Source organism: Eschrichtius robustus, chromosome 19 (assembly GCF_028021215.1).
Source record: "Eschrichtius robustus isolate mEscRob2 chromosome 19, mEscRob2.pri, whole genome shotgun sequence".
NCBI lineage: Eukaryota > Metazoa > Chordata > Mammalia > Artiodactyla > Eschrichtiidae > Eschrichtius > Eschrichtius robustus.
This window is the reverse complement of record NC_090842.1, coordinates 53,561,592-53,583,224: the sequence shown is the minus strand read 5'-3', so window position 1 is coordinate 53,583,224 and position 21,633 is coordinate 53,561,592. Positions and strand designations below refer to the sequence as shown.

At 48.5% G+C, this 21,633-nt stretch overlaps 1 protein-coding gene across 1 annotated transcript; it reads right to left on the bottom strand.

The window, feature by feature from the left end:
* Positions 1-830: 830 nt before the first annotated feature.
* UPK1A (uroplakin 1A) lies at positions 831-10,420 on the bottom strand. Its single transcript, XM_068528618.1, has 9 exons — positions 10,353-10,420; positions 10,167-10,267; positions 9,664-9,755; positions 7,963-8,163; positions 4,823-4,897; positions 4,582-4,689; positions 2,857-3,036; positions 1,447-1,530; positions 831-1,367 (listed from the first exon to the last, which is right to left on the bottom strand). The coding sequence occupies exons 1-9, from the start codon at positions 10,385-10,387 to the stop codon at positions 1,323-1,325; spliced, it is 921 nt and encodes a 306-aa protein (XP_068384719.1). The 5' UTR covers positions 10,388-10,420; the 3' UTR covers positions 831-1,322.
* Positions 10,421-21,633: the final 11,213 nt, after the last annotated feature.

Here is a 21,633-nt window from a genome sequence, read left to right as displayed (position 1 = left end):
CCCACCCCCTGCTGATGGAGGTTAGGTTGTTTCCAATTTTCACCCTAATAGATTTGACCAATACAGATTTTTTTTAAAGTATATTTTCAAAAGCTGACATCTGAATTCAGCATTTGCAGACCATCTGCAGACCAGTAGAGTAAATGAGGACCCTGAGAAACCTCATTTGATGGGGAAGGAAGACAAACTCTCCTCGCAGGGCCTAATTGCTGTAAAATGGCCAGAGCATGAGCCTGCTTCAGAGAGGACAAAAGAGCAGTGATGAGATTCTTAAACTGTTTGCTCTCATGCACCCCTTAGAGAACCTGCTGGAAGCTTTAGTCCCTAGTAGGAGGATGTCTGTCACCTGTACTGGCCCAGCATCCCTGCACTCTGATTTTCCTTTGGTAAACAACCCCCTTTCCTAACACCACCCCTGGATGCATCCTTAGCAGGAATGTTAATCCATAGTGCCTGCCCTTCCCCAACCAAAGGGTGGGTCTAGAACCTAAACCAAGTCAGTGAGATTTAATCCCTGACCTTGGCAAAAGTTATTGGGAAAGAGGCCCTTTCTCGCTGCTCTGTTGCTTAGCTATGAAGATGTAAGTCTCGTGTCGCCAGAGAAATCCTGCCTGAGAATGAAGCAGGTTTCCTGGAAATCTAGACTGAACCCCTGGATCCAGACATGCCTGAAGCCAGCCTTACTGACTCAGTTACACGAGCCAATACTTTCTATTTTGTGTTTCAGTCAGTGCCAGCTGGGTTTCTGCCACTTCCATTGGAAGAGTTCTGGTTATTCGCCTCGGCCTCCGAAGAAAACAAATTAACTCATTCAAGCAGTATTTATTGAATATCCATGCTCAGCCCTGTGCTGGGCAATACTGGGGATATTAAAGTAACCATAACAGAACTTGTCCCTCCCCTCATGGCAGTCCCAGTCTACCAGAGCTTAAATAGACAATCACAAACTATTCAGTGATGATGACGACATCCAGCATGAAGGAGGAACTCAGGGAGCTACAAGAGAGGCATCTGCGAATGGGGTGGTAAGATCAGGGAAGGGCCCACCCCCCCTCCCAGGACAGGACTTTAAGTTGACACTGAAAGATGGGCCAGGAATCAGCCAAGTGAGATGGGGTTAAGGTCTAAGGGTCCGTGCACACATGTCCAGGGGTTTCAGGGCACCCCGATTCCCAGCAGGGCTCAGAAACCTGGTAAGACATCTTCGGAGTGGAGAGAGGGAAGGGTGGAGGAGGTGGGAAAGGGAGAGGTGAGGCGGCCATCTCAGCGGGAGGGAGCAGGAGGAGGAGCCGGGTGTGCACGAGGACTTCCCTTCTTGTTCCTCACAACGTGGTGTAGAAATACATGGCCATCAGCATCACAGGAAGCTGGAGAGCAGGAGTCAGGTGAGGGGCGCCCCAGCCTCAGAGCCGCATCCCACCCAGCCCATAGGCTCCCGCCTCTCACCGTCCACATCAGGATGGCAAACCCAAACCATGAGATGCCCCACGTGTAGCTGTCGATGGCATGGCCAATGTGTTCGAAGCAGCCCTGGGCAGGGGGAACACGGGGGTCTGAGAAAATGCCTGGGGAGGCTGGCTGCTGAAAGCAAGAGTCACTGGGCGCCCTTGGGAAAGTCACTTCCTGCCTCGAGCCTTGGTTTTCTTACCTGTGGGACCACGAGGAAGTGGGTGTCTCACCCTGGGGATCCCAGCAGTGTCTCCCTCCCAGGGTGGTTTCAGGGAGCCAGGGAGGTGGTGTTAACCCAGGCCCTGCACGAGCAGGTGCTGCCCCGATGGTGCCTATGACAGTCTGAGGGTGATTTTGTTTTGGGCTGGCTTCCCATGCTGCCCCCAAGTTCCAAGGGTTTGAAATACGCCTTTAGGATCAGTCCAGTTCTGACACCTCCTCATTTGGAGGTAAGGCTGAGTGGGCCCAGAGCCCCACACCTGTCGCCTTCATGTAGACCCCCGCTTGGCGCAACTTGGAAGCAGCCAAGAACAAAGATTCAGGGTGTGTGCCCTGGAGTCAGGCAGGACGGAGCTGGGGGCCAGCTCTGCCGCTTGCTGGCTATGGGGCCTAGCTATGATTCTGACCCTCTGAGCCTCAGTTTTGCTATCTGTGAAATGGCGATCTTTGACAGCACTGCCCTCCGAAAGCAGTCGTGGTGATCCTGTGAGACGATGCATGGAAGCACTCTAGAGAGCCAGGGCTCAAGGAAGGGCTGTCCGACTCTGGTGGCCGTGATGGTTTGCATGCAGGCTCCCCTCTGTGTGACACCTGATCTAAGGCATGACCGTGAAGGGCCCCCAGGCAGCCAAGGGGACCGGTTCTCCTCCTCTGGTTTCTCTCTCTGCCTCTGCACTCCCTTTGCAGGAATTAAAGCACCTGGTTGGGGCCTGACTGCCTGAAATCACATCCCAACTCCATCCGTCACTAGTGAGGTTCATCATCTGTAAAATGAGATAATTATAACCTTTACCTCATAAGGCTGTGGTGAGAATTAAATAAGGCAAAAACTTAAAGCACCTACAAGGAGGCCTGGTACAAAGTAAAAGCTCAATAAATGTTGGTTGTTATTGGTGTTGTGCTGCTGGTACTATTACTGTTGCTCTTATCCCCAGACAAGCTGAGAAGTTTCAGGCGCCGCCAGGTCTGGATCAGATCAAACCGGAACCGGAACCGGGGTTCATCCCGCTGACTTGCAGAGGGAGGGAGGGACAGATGGAGAGTTGAGAGAGTCAGAGGGAGGGGAGAGAAGGAGAAAGCCAGATGGGAGGGAGGAGCAGAGAGACAGACAGTGGGAGGGAGAAAGAGATAGAAGAACCAGAGAGGGCCAGATAGACCGACAGACACAGCAGCGGGGAGGAGACACACCTTGGTGAACAGGTAGTCCAAGTGGCCCAGGCGGCAGCCTTCTTCACTGAGGGGGATGAAGTTGCCAGTCCGTCGACAGCACAGCGGGGGCCAGGGGAACACCACCTCTGGGGTGGTGGCCCGGAAGGCTGATGTGAAGTTCACCCAGTCCGTGGGACCTGACGTGCCACAGCACTCTTGCTGGAGAGAGAGGAAGGGGTCAGGAGGACTCTGGCTCAGAGAGGACAGCCGCTCCCCTGAGGTCACACAGCGAGGAAGGATAAGGTTGGCCTGCACTTCCCACATCCTGGGCCTCCTCGAAGAGGGGCAGCAGTGTCTGTGCGTGAGCAAAGGAGCAGAAGATACTTGTCCCAGCACCCCGAGGCTGATGGGGGATTTGGCTCAAACCCACACTCATGATTTATTTTAAAATTGTTTTGAAAAACAAATTCATTGGAAAAAAATTTTTTTTTAATTAGCTGTCAACAAAACCTGAGGTAAGTGACACCAAAAGGCAGATTTCTGGCTTCTCCTGACCCCCGTGGGTGTGTAATTTGTGACTCTCAAATGATGAAAACATAGGCTCCTTCAAACCTGGGTCCCAGTCCTGGCTAGCTGCATGACGAACCAAATGGGGACCTCAATTTCCCTTGGGTCCTCAATATTCTCCTCTTGTGCTGCCGTATCATGTTGAGTTTAATTAAGAATGTGGCTTCTGGAACCTGACAGCCTGGGTTTGAGTCCTTTTGGTTCTGTGACCTACCAGCTGTGTGACCCCGTGCAAACCCTCAGCTTCCTGCCTTGGTTTCCTCACCGCTAAAGAGCTGATCTTCTTTATGGACTGGTTGTGAGGATTAAATAAGCTTGAAAGTGCTTTGAGTGGCGCTAAACAAAACATAGTGCTCTTAAGTGTTTGTTGTTGTTATTTTTTTTTATTTTTTTTGTTGTTATTTTTTTAATTGAACAATTCTTTTTTTTTTTTTGGCCGCTGCCTCGCCGCTATGCAGATCTTAGTTTCCCAGCTAGGGATCAAACCCGAGTCCCCTGTGGTGGAAGCACGGAGTCCTAACCACTGGACCACCATCTGTTATTTTTATTACTATTGTTACTATTAAGACAGCAGGTGCAGACTTCCCTGGTGGCCCAGTGGTTAAGAATCCGCCTGCCAGTGCAGACACGGGTTTGAGCCCTGGTCCGGGAAGATCCCACATGCCGTGGAGCAACTAAGCCCGTGCGCCACAACTACTGAGCCTGCGCTCTAGAGCCCGTGAGCCACAACTACTGAGCCCGCGTGCCATAACTACTGAAGTCCGCGTGCCTAGAGCCCATGCTCCTCAACAAGAGAAGCCATGGCAATGAGAAGCCCGCGCACCGCAACGAAGAGTAGCCCCCGCTCGCTGCAACTAGAGAAAGCCTGAGCGCAGCAGCGAAGACCCAATGCAGCCAAAAAAAAAAAAAAAAGACAGCATGTGCAATGGTTAAGAGCAGGGGCTCTGGATCTAGGTTTGGATCCCAGCTCTGCCCCTTACCAAGCATATGACCCTGGGCAAGTGACTTTCCCTCTTTTGGGCCTGTTTTCATCCCGAAAATCGCAAGGACCAGAGCCCCTCCCTCATAAGAACCACATGAGTGGATATCATCTACCAATGGGCATAATGGGAGCCCTAATGGGGGCCATAATGGGAGACCTGGTCAGAGCCTCAGCTCTTCCAGCCCTCCCCACCCATCCTGCCTACCCTCGCCCACCTCAATCATGATGCGATCCCAGAGGCGGGTGAGTTCCCGGCCCTGGTCCGAGTCTGCACTGTAGAAGGTCAGCATCTGCTTGGTGATCAGGGATGGGTTGGACACCATCTGCAGTGGGCCGGGAAGAACAGGGTCCAGCGGGGCTGGGTGGGGAGAGAGATCGACCTCCACTGCCGGCCCAAGACCCTCACCAAACTGCCCCTGGAAGTCATGCCCCTCCCCTGTCCTCCCCCCGACTCACGTAGTCTCGGTGGGTGTAGGACGTGATGCAGGAGGCGCACTCAAAGATGTAGACGGTGAGCATGAGTGCCAGGTACTGCGGAGAGACGGAGGGAGGGTCGCAGGGACAGCCCTGTCAGGGCCAAGCCTGTGAAGTCTCACCCCTCAAGGGATGGATCCACGAGAGAAGTGCAATTTTTTTTTTTTTTTTTTTGGCCGTGCCCCGACCAGGGATGGAACCCGGTCCTGGTGGTGAAAGCACTGAGTCCTAACCACTGGACCGCCAGGGAATTCCCAGAAACACAATCTTTTAAAAAGTATAGGACATGGATAAAGAAGATGTGGCACATATATACAATGGAATATTACTCAGCCATAAAAAGGAACGAAATTGAGTTATTTGTAGTGAGGTAGATGGACCTAGAGACTGTCATACAGAGTGAAGTAAGTCAGAAAGAGAAAAACAAATACCGTATGCTAACGCATATATATGGAATCTAAAAAAAAAAAAAAAACGGTCATGAAGAACCTAGTGGCAAGATGGGAATAAAGACGCAGACCTACGAGAGAATGGACTTGCGGATACGGGGAGGGGGAAGGGTAAGCTGGGACAAAGTGAGAGAGCAGCGTGGACATATATACACTACCAAATGTAAAATAGCTAGCTAGTGGGAAGCAGCCGCATAGCACAGGGAGACCAGCTCAGTGCTTTGTGACCACCTAGAGGGGTGGGATAGGGAGGGTGGGAGGGAGATGCAAGAGGGAGGGGATATGGGGATATATGTATATGTATAGCTGATTCACTTTGTTATAAAGCAGAAACTAACACACCATTGTAAAGCAATTATACTCCAATAAAGATGTTAAAAAAAAAACTATAGGACAATGTGGATGGAAACATCTATGTGGGGGATATACAGGTGTTCACCGTGCAAGTCTTTACCTTTTCTGTATGTTTGAAATTTTTTAAAATAAAACGTTACAGGGCAATGCAATCAACAAAAATATGTAAGGTATTCCCTTAACTGTTAACTGTTGGCTTGGATGCAGTAAAATGAATGCCTACTGTAGAAAAGAAAAAAATAAAGACAATCCTGAGAAAACCAGGGACATCTGAACACAGATTGGGTATTGGAAGATAGATAGGAAGGGACTGGGGTGAATTTTGCACGATGTGCCCACGGTATGGTGATTGGGGAAAACAAAAAAACCCAAACCTGAAAAACCTCTTTAATTGGTGTTTGATGAAAATTATTTTTCTGATCCTCAGCTGTCCCCTCCCCTCACCCTTAAAGCAACAGGGCGTGGGGTGTGGATGTGCCAGCTCCACTGCCCAGACGAGATGATGTGGCCACACACGCCTGGCTGCTTTAAAACCACATCCTTATCACTCAGAGAATTGTGCACGCAAGTATTTACAGGGAAGTGACTTGGTGTCTGGAATGTGCTTCAAAATACCCCAGGAAAGAAAAATGTGGGCAGGCAGAGGGTAGGGGTAGAGGGGACGATGTGTGGGTGATATTGTGGAAACCAGGCGATAGGTACACAGGGTGCATCGTGCCGTTCACTCTAGTCTGTTTGAGATTTCCCATAATAATTAAAAAAAAAAATCTGTGTCTTAGTTAATGACAAACTAATAGGAGAGACAGACACAGACCTTTTTTCTTTTACTAGCTGGGTGAACTTTTAGGACTTTGGTTAAATTGTTCTGCCAGAGAACTAATGCAGGAAAGAAAGAAAAAAAAAAGAAGAAAAGGAAAGGAAAAGAGCCTTTGCATGGCTCCACGTTACTCATAGAGAAGCCAAAGTCTTTACCAAGGCCTGCAGGTCCACCTGATAGGCCCACCTCCGTTCTCGCCCCTCTCTCCCCTCAAGGCCAGCAAACCTCCCCCCGCTGCTGTTCTCCTCCCCTGTCCACCCTCAGTTCCTCTCACTCACTCACTCACCCCCACTTGGCTCCAGCCACACTGGACTCCTGTCCCCTCTGGCTTCAGAGCCTTTGCTCTTGCTGTTCCCTCCACCTGGAATGCTCTTTCTGCAGATACTCAAGCGGCTCACTCCCTTACCAACTCCCAGGCCCCCCGCCCCAGCCTCCGCCCCGGGGCTTCACTTTCGCTGCCTGCAAGATCTTCCCTTTCCCATCCCCAGCTCCAGCTCTCCCTTGCCTGGTCACTGTCTCCCCCATGAGAGTATCCTCCCCCACGGCAAGGGCTTTTATGGTTTGCTCACAAAATAGCCTAGTGCCTAGCGCAGGGTTTGGCACATGGTTCTTGCTGTATAAACATTTGTGGATTGGATAAGTAGCTGCTCCTGGGAATCCAAAAAGCCCTCAGCTGGGGAAAACCCAGTGTTGGCTCTGTGTCAGTGGGGCCAGGATTGGAATCCCTGGTCTCCCTATCATCTGGGCTGTGGGCCTCTTTGAACCTCAGTTTCCTCATCTGGTAAATGGGTAGAGAAGCACTAACTTCAGACGGATTCTGGGAGGATTGAAGGAGCTCATTTTCTAAACTGCTTAGCCTAGTGTCAGAACATGAGAGGTACTTGGGGAGTGTGGGTTATTGCTGTGGGCAGAGATTAGGAGCCTAGGCTCAAGCACTGAAGTGCTCAGGTTTAAATCCTGGCTCTGTCACTCACTTGCTGTGCCACCCTGGTTAAGTGGATTCACTTCTCTGAGCCTCAGTTTCAACTCTGTCAAATGGGCCATGAAGATGATGATGATGATGAAGATGATGATGGTACCTCACGGTGGGTTGTGAGGAACAAATGAACTAATCTATGTAAAGCATGTAGAATGTAGTGAGCGCTCATTAAATGGTTGCTGTGCTATTATTATTGTCATTGTTATCAACAGAGCTCCCGAGCACAGACCCTGGAGACCAACCAGCTGAGGTTCAAATGCCAGTCCTGCTACTTAAGAGCCATCCTCCCACGCAGAGCTTCCTTCCCTGCCTCCCCTGTGCCCCAGTTTTCTTTGAAAAATGGGGGTAACAGCTGAGCCTAGGTTATTAGGTTATGGGCAGATTAAATGACGTGATTGCCACGAGGCCCAAGTGTGCTGCCAGGCGGAACACACACTAGTGGCTGCGGTGTGGTTGTTATTACGACTCTGTGAGGGTGACCTTTGTGCCCAGCCGTCCCCATCCCTTCCTCCTGGGGCCTCACCGTGAGCATCATGGACCGGCGGCGGCAGAGCGCTGCGCCCACACCAAAGCTGGCCACCACGAAGAAGGAGAAGCCGCAGAAGATGGCGATCCAGGCACCGGCGAAGACGTCATCCTTGCCCGAGACGCCCATCAGTGGGTACACGCGGTACTGGTCGGCGGTCACCCATACCGTTTCAGCAAACAGGGCCAGGCCTGACAGCTGGACAGGGCAGCCGGTTAGCAAGGCCTGCACAGGGGCAGCAGCCCCGGTTGTATGAGTCTCCATGAGAAGGGCCTTCCCCATTCTGAGCCTCTACTGCCCTCTTGGTGAAGTGGGCACGTAGTAAGAGTGGCAAAGATGTCACCTTCCATGAGCAGGGATGAAGGTGGGCAGGAGGCCATGAGGGAAGGGAGGACCCAGCCAGGTCCCTGCCCCCACCCACACCCCAGCTGCCAGTGGCTTCAAGGATACAAAGAGATGCTACATGCAAAGCCTGGAGCTCATGACTGGCACCGAGGAGATGCTGGGTTAGCCCGCCTCCCCTGAAGAGTGTTGCTACTCCCTGAGGAGGGGAGTCTGGCCGTGGCCAGAACTATTACAAAAGCATCAAACCTTTGATCCAGCAATTCCACTTGCAGGAATCAATACTCCAGATACACCTGCCCAGGCAGGAAAATCACACACCCGCAAGGTTATTCCCCACAGCACTGTGGGTAAAGGAGCCAGGATGCCACACAACGGAGGGCTGGGCAGTTGTGGAAAAGGGCAGGGAGGCTGTCTGAGGACTCAAGTGCACAGAGAACGTGCGTAGGAGGAAATGGGAGGCACGGAGCAGGGTGTGGAATGAGCTACGTTTGGGGCAAGAAAGGGGAGAAAATAGATATATAGGTTCCTATTTGCTTAAAGAAATATTGGAGAAAATAAAAATCTGGTTATCTGTTGGGATGGGGAACAAGGAGAGAGGAAGACTGTTCAGTGGATACCTTTGCCAACAATCAAACTAACTCTCATAGAGTATTTACTGTGTGCGTTGGTCCTTGAAACTGCTTTCTTGTGTGATAATCATCGTTGTTACCAGCTCTCCTGCGCTACTGCTGTTATGGCCAACACAGATAGCAACCACGTGTGCCAAATTCTGGCCTAAGCACAAATCCAATAACTCATTTTATCCTCTCAGCATTCCTATTTTATCTCCATCTTACAGGTGAGAACACTGAGGCCCAGAGAGGTTACATCACTGGCCCCAAGTCCCACAGTAGAAAGTGACAGAGCTGGGATTTGAACCCAGGCTGTCTGGCTCCAGAGCCATGTACAGGTATCACGTAATTAAAAGACATTGTTATTATACATTACTATTGGTCTCCTGTGCACCAATCATGCACCTTATGTCCATAATCATGTTAATGATGATAGCTGGCACTGGTCAAGCACTTTTTTTGAGCTGAGGGCCATACATGGATTAATCCACACAACAATGCCCACGGTGAGGACGTAATTTATAGATGGGGAAACAGGCACAGAGAAGTAAAGTCGCTTACTCACGGTCACACAGCTGGGGAGAGGCAGAGCTGGGATTCGAATCGGGGCTGTTCTGACTTGAGAGCCAGGCGACACTGGCCATTAGGTGAGTCCTGGGCCCTCAGCTGTCCCACTCCCAGGCTCAGGACCGCCCCCCCCTTCACCCGCCCACTGGGCTCCCAGCACCAGGGAATGTCTCACCAGAATGATGATGTTTCCCACGACCAGCAGACCCACCACAACTGGAGACCCCTTCTCTGTTGTTGCTGCTGCCGCAGAAGCCATAGTCTTGCCTGGGACACACGAGCCGGGGTGAGGCCAGGCAGGGGCCGGGAGAGGACCCACTGCCCCCATTCCACACCCCAGCTGCCAGGGGCTGCTGCCAGCTCTCTGATGGGCCCAAGCCGGTACCAAGTGTGCCCAGCCTCCCACAACCCCAGCAGTGGGCCATTTTACAGAGGAGGAGGGAGTTCCCTGGTGGTCCAGTGGTTAGGACTCCGTGCTCCCACTGCAGGGGACATGGGTTCAATCCCTGGTTGGGGAACCAAGATCCCGCAAGCTGAGTGGCTTGGCCAAATAAAAAAGAGGAAACGTAGCCTTGGGTGGGGCAGTCACTGGCCAGAGCTCAGGGCTGCCCCCCACCCCTAGCCTCAGACCTCCCCAGCTCCCCCGGCCCATCCAGACCCCCAGAGCCCCGTCCTTACCTTCTCTGCCTGAAGCCTCTCTGGCCAGGCCCTCCCACAGTGGCTCCCTATATATGCCCAGGTCCCTCCTTGGGCCAGTTTCCTGGAAGGGGGGAGGGTGTCTGGAGGAGGGGACAAGAGGTCAAGCCGGAAGATCAGAATGGGAGAACAGTTTTATGAGCCCCCTCCCCCAAGTGATTTACAGACCTGAAATTCCAGATTGTGCTAATATCTGGCCACATGAGCAGCGTGACCTGCAGTGGCCTCTGGTTCCCCGTCTGTCATGGTGGTGGAAGTGGGCGGGGTGGAGAGGGCGAGTGCACAACCTGATGTCTCTCCTCAGGACTAGGGCCTTCCTGGGAGGAGGGAGAGATCCAGGTCAAACCCACAAGTAAGGGGACTTCCCTGGTGGTACAGTGGTTAAGAATCCACCTGCCAAGGCAGGGGACACGGGTTCGAGCCCTGGTCCGGGAAGATCCCACATGCCGCGGAGCAACTAAGCCCGTAAGCCACAACTACTGAGCCTGTGCTGTAGAGCCCGCAGCCACAACTACTGAGCCCACATGCTGCAACTACTGAAGCCCACACACCTAGAGCTGTGCTCTGCAACAAGAGAAACCACCGCAATGAGAAGCCCGCGCACCGCAAGGAAGAGTAGCCCCACCCGCCGCCGCCCCGCTCGCCAGAACTAGAAGAAAGCCCGGGAGCAGGAACGAAGACCCAAAGCAGCCAAAAATAAATAAATAAATAAATGAACAATTAAAAAAAAACACACCAAACAAAAAACCCACACGTGTGTCCGCAAGCCCAGAACTGCATCCTCTACTGGTGGCCCCACCTCTCCAAGGCTGGGAGCCCAAGGGGAGGTCTAGGCAGGGACCCCAGCAGGCAAGGGCGGCTGGATGAGACAGGGAGGTGGCAGGAGATGAGGCAAGTGGGAGGGATGCTCGGGATGCTGGTGCTCGGTCTCTGCGCTGAGGGGGAGGATGGAAGGAGATGGGTGTGTGACGGGATTTTGAGATGAGTGTTCAGCGAGCAAGCAGGGAGAGGAGTGTGCAAGCAAAAGGGAGGGGCACCCTGAATGCGCTTGGTGGGAGGCCCCCCCCATCACCACAAACGCGCGGACAAAGCAGGGTCACAGCGAGGTGGAGCCGTGGGTGGAAATGTCCTCAGTTTGCAGAATCGAAGAGACCTCGGTTCAAATCCCTGTTCCGCCTACTCCGTGCCGCGCGACTGGCATGTGCATCTGCCCATCTGCAGAATGGGTACCATCAGACCACTTTCCTGGGCGGCGGTGGGAACTGAGGCCGGGGATATCTGCAAAGGGTGTCTTCGGGCCTGGTGTGCAGTGGGCTGCCGCGCCTCACCAGCAGCGCTCCGGAGCGGCCCACGGTCTCTCCGGTGGCGCCCCCTAGTGGCAAAAGGCTGATTCTGCAGGCGAAAAGGGTGACTTGGGCCCGTCCTTCCCCAGAACTTTTCAACCCGGAGAGCTAGGGCATTTGCTTGGTTTTCTCTCTGTGCTTTGGCTTTCCCCAGTGAGAAATGGGCAAACAAATGGAACTTAAAATTCAATCGTCAAGATACTGGCTTGGTAATAAGACTCATGAGATGTCTTCCGATTAAAATGGATAATTTGATTTTTAGTCAATCCACTATACATTTAAAATAGTTTTTCTCTGTTGATTTACATATATTAAGGACTAATGAGAACATTGAAATAATAATTTATATAACCTGTCAAATACCCTTTATAAGTTTTAGCTAAAGTAACCTGCAAAATAATAGGACCATGCTAATAAATGAAATATTTTTATTTTCAAATAGTTGATAACTATAAGCAATTGGAAGTTATATAAAATGTCTAGTAAAAGCAAAAAGTTTTCATCAATGGAGGCATATGTCACCTGTCGTAAAAGGGATTCATTTTGTTCTGAAACAAGAACCCAGTGTGTTTTGATGTCAAACTTGAATTTTCACTATTCTTTCTTACTGTTATATAAGCTAGTCTTCAAAACAATAAAATATGAAGTGCTAATTACTCAGATGCTCAGAAGGCTGATGATAAAAATCACAACGCCAAGATCTCCTACAGATGACATACGCCTATGCTATGATCCGGCCATTTGTCCCTGGAAATTCCCCCACTTGCGTCTACTAAAGGCTGTGAGTGTATTCATAGCAGCCCCACATTGGAAACCACCCAAGCGTCCCTTAACAGGAGGATGGATAAGTCCATGATGGTACATGCATATAATGGATACTATTCAGCAACAAAAGGGAACGAACTATGGATACACGCAACCACAGGGATGAATCTCAAAAGCATTACGCTAAATGAAAAAAGCCACTCAAAAGACTACCACTGTATGATGCTAGATAGGAAGTTCTACAACAGGCAAAACCAATCTAGAATGATAAAAGTCAGGGAGTGGTTACCCTTGGGAGCATGTGACTGGGCAGGGGGACAGGAAGGGGGCTTCTCTTTCTTGATTTGGACGCTGGTTACACAGGGGTATTCAGATTGTGAAAATTCATCAAGCGGTACCCTCACGATAAGTGCACTTTTCTGTATTTTTTTTTATTCCAATGCCTTATTCTAAAGAGGGTAGATCCTTTCAAAAGAAACATATTCGATGTGTTAAAAGTGGTGTTTTCGAAAGAGGGCACATGAGGTAATTTTAGGCATTCCATGGACATGAAATGAAATGGCATGAAATGATACAAAATTCATATGATGAGAAGGTGAGCCATTTCTAACCAGTCCTTCAGACGGTGCCATGGAGAGAGGCTCAGTAATTTGATGCTACTGTGTCCTAAACACCTCTCCTTTCTTGCTTAGAGCAGGTTTCAACAGGCCTCAGTGTCTCACTAGAATTTAATAGTAACATATTTTCATTGTATTTATTTTTAAGATGTTTTGTTTTCCATGGGCAGTGGTGAAAGGAAAGTTTTCTCAAACTTTTTTATTATAAAATATTTCAACTATACAAGAAAACGTAGGGATAATGTAACCTACACCTACATCCTTACATCCCAGCTTTGTCAAATCTAAGTATTTTCTGTATTCACTGCAGATTGTTTTTTTAAGGTGCATACATTGCAGATGGCATTTGAAGCCACGTGATCCCGCCCCAGGGACAACTTCACTACTAAATTTGGGACTCGGACTTCCCTGGTGGTGCAGTGGTTAAGAATCCTCCTGCCAATGCAGGGGACATGGGTTTGATCCCTGGTCTGGGAAGATCCCACATGCCACGGAGCAACTAAGCCCGTGCACCACAACTACTGAGCCTGCGCTCTAGAGCCCGTGAGCCACAACTACTGAAGCCCGCGCGCCCGAGAGCCTGTGCTCTGAAACAAGAGAAGCCACCGCAACGAGAAGGCCGTGCATCGCAACAAAGAGTAGCCCCTGCTCGCTGCAACTAGAGAAAGCACGCGCACAGCAACGAAGACCCAACGCAGCCAAAAAAAAAAAAAAAGAAAAAAAAAATAATAATAATAAATAAATCTGGGACTCCTCCTCCTCCACACCCTTCCCTTGTCTTCCTTTTCAGATCACAGGTGTCCTGGATTGCGTTAATCCCACACCCTCAGTTTATAGTTCATTATCCCCCACAAGATACTTCTTGATTTAAAATTTTTTTTTAAGTGAATGGTGTTTTTTTAAAAAATTAATTTATTTTATTTTTGGCCGCATTGGGTGTTTGTTGCTGTGCGCGGGCTTTTCTCTAGTTGCGGCGAGGGGGGCTACTCTTCATTGCGGTGCGCGGGCTTCTCATTGCAGCAGCTTCTCGTGTCACAGAGCACGGGCTCTAGGCGCGCGGGCTTCAGTAGTTGTGGCGCGCGGGATTAGTTGCTCCGCGGCATGTGGAGTCTACCCGGAGCGGGGCTTGAACCTGTGTCCCCTGCATTGGCAGGCGGATTCTTAACCACTGCGCCACCAGGGAAGCCCTCTTGATTTAAATTTAATGTATTTCCTCATATCTCCATATCCTAGTCTCTTTCGGTGCCCCCTCCCCCCACCGGCAAACATTCTAATATTCTCATATATATCTTTTTTTGTTGAGTGGGTTCTTGTAAAATGGATACCAGTGTTTCCTGCTCATGTCTTTTCTAATTGACATACCCGTGATTGTGTTAAATAGCTCATCCTATTCTTACTTTTCTTGCTGAGCACTACACGTTTATTAAGGTCCATCCATGTGACTCCGGGCACATTGAGCCCATGGCTTCTGACAGTTGCTTGGGGCCCCTCTGGTGTGCATCCTCCAGTTTACTGTCTCCTCCCCAGAGAGGGCAGTCAGGCTACTTCCAACTCCCTCACCACACCACTCCCACTGGTAATAATGCTGCAATGAACCCCCTCATGCTTGGCCCGGTAGAGACTTGTGTCTCTTTCTTAGGGAGCAGAATTGCTGGGTCCTGGATATGTATGTGGCAGTTTGCTTTCCACAAAGGCCGTCCCCTTCCACACTCCAACCAACAGTTCATGAGGGTTCTTGTATCGTTTCCTCAGCACCCACCCTTGATATTATTCAGCTTTCTAGTTTTTGACAAAAGTAATTCAGTGTAAAGTGGTACCTGCCGTTATTTCAATTCTCGCTTGTTTTATTACTGATGATTTTGAGCATCTTTTCATGTTTGTTAGCATTTTGGGTTTCTACTCCTATACACGCTTTTATATTTTTAATATATATGCATATATTCATTGACAATGTATAGAATAGTTTTAGAGTTTTTGGTAAACTTTACATAAATTGTGTCTTATGGTACATGCAACTGAGTTTTTCCACCTCAACATTATGCTTTTGAGATTTATCCATCACATATGTGTCTCTACTTCATCCAGTTTTTTGCAAGAATACGTCATAGGTTGTTTCCTTTCCAAATGAATTCATTTTATCAAAGAGGATATAGAAAAATGCCATCAATGGCAGCTCAGAGGTATGCAGACTTAGCAACGCTCTGAAACCTGAAGTTTGGGTGCCAAGGTAATAAAGAAAGGCTGAAATCTCAGGTGCTCCTTTGGGTCAGCTGAGCAAGGGAGGGCCTGAAATTCACGGGTAGGGGTGTGAGAGGTGGACATCACGCCCAAGAAAGGGAAGCCTCAGAGCTGGGTGGGGCCAGTGTGAAGTGTGGCTGGAGGAGAAGAGAGGAAGGGAGGGAGAGAAGTCAGGGGAGTCTAGGATGTGGTGTGAGGTGGTGAAGCAAGGAGGAAAGCACTAGGGAGGGACAGTCAAAAGGCCTTCTTATTTCTTTCTCAGATTTATTGAGCACCAAATATGTGATCAGGCCTGAACTAAGCATTAAGGGTCTGATGCACATACTGAATTTTTCTCATGCCCAGCCCTGTGGGGCGCGATGCTGGGAACACAGTGGCGATCAGGCTGGCTCTGTCCCTGTCCTCACAAGCTCACGGAAGAATGGGGGGGACAGACACTCACCAGAGAGTGACAACTCAGCATGGTCAGGGGGATGCTGAAGTGACCAAGGCATTGAGGGAGGAAGCGCAGGCCGAAGGGTCAGGGCCACCATGGGGAAAACAAAGGGGAATGTGCGAGCCCAGAGGAAGTGCCTGAGCCAGCCCAGGGCGTAGAGGAAGGCTTCCTGGAGGAAGCGACGTTGGAGGAGGAGACTGAGGCTGGCAGGTAAATAAAAGGCAGGAAAGAACGTTCCTGACAGAGGGAGCATGACATATACATACAAGGGAATATTGTTCACCCTTAGAGAAGTAGACGACAACATGGATGAACCTGGAGGACATGGTGCTACGTGAAATAAGCCAGCCACAGAAGAACAAATAGCGCATAATTCCACTTATAAGAGGTAACAAAAATAGTCAAACTCATTAAAGCAGAGAGTAGAATGGTGGTTGCCAGGGGCTGGGAGGGGAGGAAAATGGGGGAATTACTAATCAATGGGTATAAAGTTTCACTTATGTAAGATCAATAAATTCTAAAGGTCTGCTGTACAACATTGTGCTTACAGTTAACCATACTATACTGTACACTTAAAAATCTGTTAAGGGGGGGCTTCCCTGGTGGCGCAGTAGTTAAGAATCTGCCTGCCAGTGCAGGGGACACGGGTTCAAGTCCTGGTCCAGGAAGATCCCACATGCTGCAGAGCAACTAAGCCCGTGAGCCACAATGACTGAGCCTGCGCTCTAGAGCCTGCGAGCCACAACTACTGAGCCCGCGTGCCACAACTACTGAAGCTCGTGTGCCTAGAGCCCATGCTCCACAACAAGAGAAGCCACCGCAATGAGAAGCCCGCACACTGCAACGAAGAGTAGCCCCCGCTCGCCGCAACTAGAGAAAGCCCGTGCGCAGCAACAAAGACCTAATGCAGCCAAAATAAATAAATAAATAAATAAAATTTATTTAAAAAATAAATAAATAAAAAATCTGTTAAGGGAATTCTCTGGTGGTCCAGTGGTTAGGACTCTGCGCTTTCACTGCGGAGGGCCTGGGTTCAATCCCTGGTTGGGGCACTAAGATTCCGTAAGCCGTGTGGCGCAGCTAAAAAAAAAAAAAAACTGTTAAGAGAGTAGATCTCATGTTAAGTGTCCTTAACACACACACACACACACACACACACACACACACACACAAAGACAATGAGAAGGAAAAGTTCCTTGATGTGTCCACAGCCCAGAAAGGAGACCAATGTACCAGGAGCAAATCATATCTAGAGAGCATTTTCAACACACAGGGCACTGTTCTAAGCACTTCACATGTAGTATCAGGCACTGTTCTAGGCACTTTACACATAGCATCCCATTTAATCTGCACAACAGCCCAATGAGGAAAGTGTCATTAACTTCATTTTACAGATGGGGGAACCGTGACACAGAGGTCAAGTAATTTGCCCAAGGCCTCAGACCTAGTAAGTGGTAGAGCCTGAATTTGAACTGAGACAGCCTGGCTCTAGTGCCTACCCCCTTAACTACTACACTACACCATAAGGCCTCTCTGGGTGACACTGACTCTGCTGGAGTATTTTCCTTTTTTTTAAGCCAAGAAAACATATTCAGGGAATACCCCGGCAGTCCAGTGGTTAGGACTCCTTGCTTTCACTGCCAAGGGCCTGGGTTCGATCCCTGGTCGGGAAACTAAGATCCCACAAGCCACATGGTGTGGTCAAAAAAAAAAAAAGAAAAGAAAAAGAAAAAAGAAGAAAACATATTCATGCATTACTTGTACAATTTGAAAAAGTTCAAGAATATCAGATTGAGGGCTTCCCTGGTGGCGCAGTGGTTGAGAATCTGCCTGCCAATGCAGGGGACACGGGTTCGAGCCCTGGTCTGGGAAGATCCCACATGCCGCGGAGCAACTAGGCCCGTGAGCCACAGCTACTGAGCCTGCGCGTCTGGAGCCTGGGCCCCGCAACAAGAGAGGCCGCGACAGTGAAAGGCCCGCGCACCGCGATGAAGAGTGGCCCCCGCTTGCCGCAACTAGAGAAAGCCCTCACACAGAAACGAAGACCCAACACAGCCAAAGATAAATAAATTTAAAAAAAGAATATCAGATTGACAAGGAATGATTTCCAAATACTATTATTAATGGAGAAAAGCAAGGTTCAGAACAACAGGAATAGCAGGCTACTATGGTGGGTAGGCAGATAGGAGGGAGGATCTGCTTGCAAATGTATAAACTATCTTTGGAAGGACACATAAGAAACCAGTGATGGCAGTCACCTCGTTGTGGCTAGAGAAGGTGGGGAAATGACTGATTTTTCCTGGATATTTTTGTACCTTTGTAAAAGTTGAGAGAGTGATGTTATCAGAATGGTGAAATAGGAGTTTTTCTACCATCGTCCCCCAAAAGTGATTTTGAAAATCACTCACAGATGAGAAGTCTGGGTATCCAGCAGAGAAGTTCCAGCACACTGCTGGGGGGGAAAAAAAAATCCAAGATTCGATGCACTGAAGAGGAATACTGAGTTTTGCATAACGGGGCGGGGGGTGGGGTGGAGCAGGGAGTGGCAGGGAGAATAGCATCCAGGGCTCTCAGAAATCATCAAAGGGACTCGGATCCTAGTAACCACATCACAGACAGTAGGAAGACTGCACATGAGCCACTGGGGATGCCTCGCCTGTGGTTCCCCCACAGCTGGCCCACAGCGCCTCCAGTGCTCTGCGTGCCTCATCCACACACATTCCCACCTCATGACCAGCTCCCTGTGCACAGCCTTGAGGGCTGTGAGAGTGAGCCTCTGCAGATGGCTACTGAGCACATGCAGAAAGTCAGCCAACTCTGGGGGATTAGGAGAAAGCACATAAACTTGGGCATTCAGCACAGCCCTAGGGAAAGCAAACAGGAGGTTGTCAGCATTCAGTCTGGCTTTGCAGGATTGATAGAAGGCATACAGTCTTAAGAATTCCCCCTCAAGAGGGAACAAGAAATGATGGAGCAGGTGTATCCATAGAAAAGTCCTGAGAAAGCCTCAGAATCCCTACCAGGGCTGATGGAAGGTATTTGTCCTCTGAAGCCAGTCAGTAAGACTGAAGGAGGTGATCAATTCTTCAAAAGCAAAGGAAGCAATGCAAGACTTCAAGGAATGTGAAAAATCAAGGAAACATGACATCACCAAAGGAACACAATAATTTTCCAGTAACCAACCCCAGTGAAATGGAGATCTGTGGTTTTCCTGATATGGAATTTTAAATAATTGTTTTAGGGAAGCTTTTCTTGAGCTACAAGAAAAGACAATGCACTGAAATCAAGAAAACAATACAGAAAATGAGAAGTTTAACAGAGACATAGAAATTATAAAAGAGAACCAAACAGAAGTTCTGGAGCTGAAGAATACAATGAATAAACTGAAAAATGGAGTAGAAAGCATCAACATAGCTTTGATCAAGTAGAAGAAAGAATCTGTGAAGTAGAAGAAAGTTCAATTGAAATTTCCAGACAGAAGAGAACGAAGAAAAAAGAATGAAAACGAGTGAAGAAAGCCTGTGTGAACTATCGGATACCATTGAGAAATAAATTATGCATTATTGGAGTCCCAGAAGGAGAAGGGACAGAGAAAGGGGGAGAAAGCTTATTAAAAGAAAAAATGGCTGAGAACTTCGCAAATCTGGAGAGCAATTTGGACATTCAAATTCATTAATCTCATAAGCTTCCCCCCAATTTTTAAAAAATATTTTATTCCAGTATAGTTTATTTTTTTTATCTTTTTGGCTGCGTTGGGTCTTCGTTGCTGTGCTCGGCTTTCTCTAGTTGCGGCGAGCGGGGGCTACTCTTTATTGCGGTGTGCGGGCTTCGCATTGCGGTGTCTTCTCTTGTTGCAGAGCACAGGCTCTAGGCGCGCGGGCTTCAGTAGTTGTGGTGCACAGGCTTAGTTGCTCCGCGGCATGTGGGATTTTCCAGGACCAGGGATCGAACCCGTGTCCCCTGCATTGGCAGGCGGATTCTTAATCACTGCGCCACCAGTGACGTCCCTCCCCCAAAATTTCAACTAAAAAAAACACACACACGCACAAAAAAAGTCTCCAAGACACATTACAATAAAACTGTCTAAAATGAAAAACAAAGGCAGGATGTTAAAAGCAGTAAGAAAAAATTATCCTTACCTACAAAGAAACTCTCATAAGGCTATCAGTGGATTTCTCAGCAGAAACCTTACAGGCCAGGGGAGAGTAAGATAATATATTCAAAGTGCTGAAAGATAAAACTGCCAACCAAGAATACTTACCTGGAAAAGTTGTCCTTTAGAAATGAAGGAGAGATGAAGACTTTTCAAACAAACAAAAGGTGAGGGAATTTATCATCACTAGAACTGCCTTACAAGAAATGCAGAAAGGAGTTCTACAAGCTGAAATGAAAGGATGCTAACTAGTAACATAAAAAGATGAAAATATAAAACACACTGGTAAAAGGAAGTATATAGTCAAATTCAAATACTCTAATATAATATAGTGGTGTGCTAATCACTTAACTCTAGTATAAAGATTAAAGGACAAAAGTATCAAAATTAACAATAGCTAAAATAATTTGTTAATGGACACACAATATAAAGAGATGTTAATTGTGACATCAAAAATATAAAATGGGGGTGTACAAGGATAGTATTTGTGATTTGAAGTTAGCAACTTTACTGAATTTGTTTATCAGTTCTAACACTTTTTTGGTCTAGTCTTTAGGATTTTCTACATATAAGATCATATCACGTTCAAACAGAGACCATTTTACTTCTTCCTTTCTGATTTGAATGACTTTTATTTCTTTTTCTTGCATAATTGCTTTGGCTGGGACTTTCAGTACTATGTTAATAGGAGTGGTGAGAGTGAGCACCCTTGTCCTGTTTCTGATCTTAGAGGAAAAGCTTTCAACCTTTCATCATTCAGTATGACGGTAACTATGGGCTTGCCATATATGGCCTTTATTATGTTGAGGTATGTTCTTTCTATGTGGGGTTATGCTGAGTTGAACACGATGAGGGTATACTATATCCAAATTCATATCATCACATGGATTTATTGTACTAGATTTCTCCTATTAAATCCCTTTCTACTTAATATGCCTTGAAAGGTTTCTGTTTTCTGCACTGAACCCTCTCCTATACAGATACACTAAAGGGAAACACAGCCACATGGCCTGGCAGGGGAATAGAAGCCCCAGTTTCCTCACTTGTAAAATAGGGGTCATAATCATACATGGCTTATTGAGTTGCTGGAAGATCTGCGATAAGGCAGGTAAGGTGTCCAGTGGGGTAGCTTCAGAGTAGTTTTACAGCCTGCAGCTATACCCTAAGGAGTGAGGTGGAAAGTCCTGTACTCAACTGAAACACGGGAGCTGGGTGAGAAATGGTGTTGAAGCAGTCTCTGCAAGAGAAGGAGGCGGGTGAGAAAATGCCTCACGGCAGCTCTTTGCAAGACTGCTTATCTCCTTTTGTTTCAGGAGGAATCACCAGGAGTTCTGCTGTGGTTCGGGTCAGACCACAACTAAGTACTGCTTACGTGGCTCATGTGGAGATGTGCAAGGTTGTCGTGGTGGAACCATTCCCCATAGTATCATCTCACAGGTCACCTGCCAGATCTTTCCAGAGGAGACAGCTAGTGGCCCCCACTAATGGGGCAACCTGGCATCAGGTACCTCCTGATGGGAAGCAATAGGGAAGATACACACAGGAAGGATTCTTGCAAAAAATAATCTGCATCTAATCAAGCCTTTAGAGCTAACTTCCAGTTTATAAGAACTACAGATGCTGGAAGAAGCTAAATGACACCATGAGGAAACAATCGGACAGATCCAGAATGGGGAACATTTTACAAGACAGCTGGCCCGGCCTCTTAAAAAATTCCACTCTTACAAGAGTGGGTGGGGCGGGGGTGGGGCTATTCTAGAACTGAAAAACTACTAGACCTAAAGATCAAATGCAGAAGGTGCAGGGGACATGGGTTTGATCCCTGGTCCAGGAAGATCCCACATGCCACAGAGCAACTAAGCCCGTGCACCACAACTACTGAGCCTGCACTCTAGGG

Coding starts and splice junctions, on each gene's coding strand:
- UPK1A (XM_068528618.1), bottom strand. CDS start 10,387: ATGTGGCCAGATATTAGCACAATCTGGAATTTCAG. Junction 9,756..10,166: donor AGAGGCTTCAGGCAGAGAAG/GTAAGGACGGGG, acceptor CGTGTGTCCCAG/GCAAGACTATGGCTTCTGCG. Junction 1,531..2,856: donor TGGACTACCTGTTCACCAAG/GTGTGTCTCCTC, acceptor CCCCCTGCCCAG/GGCTGCTTCGAACACATTGG.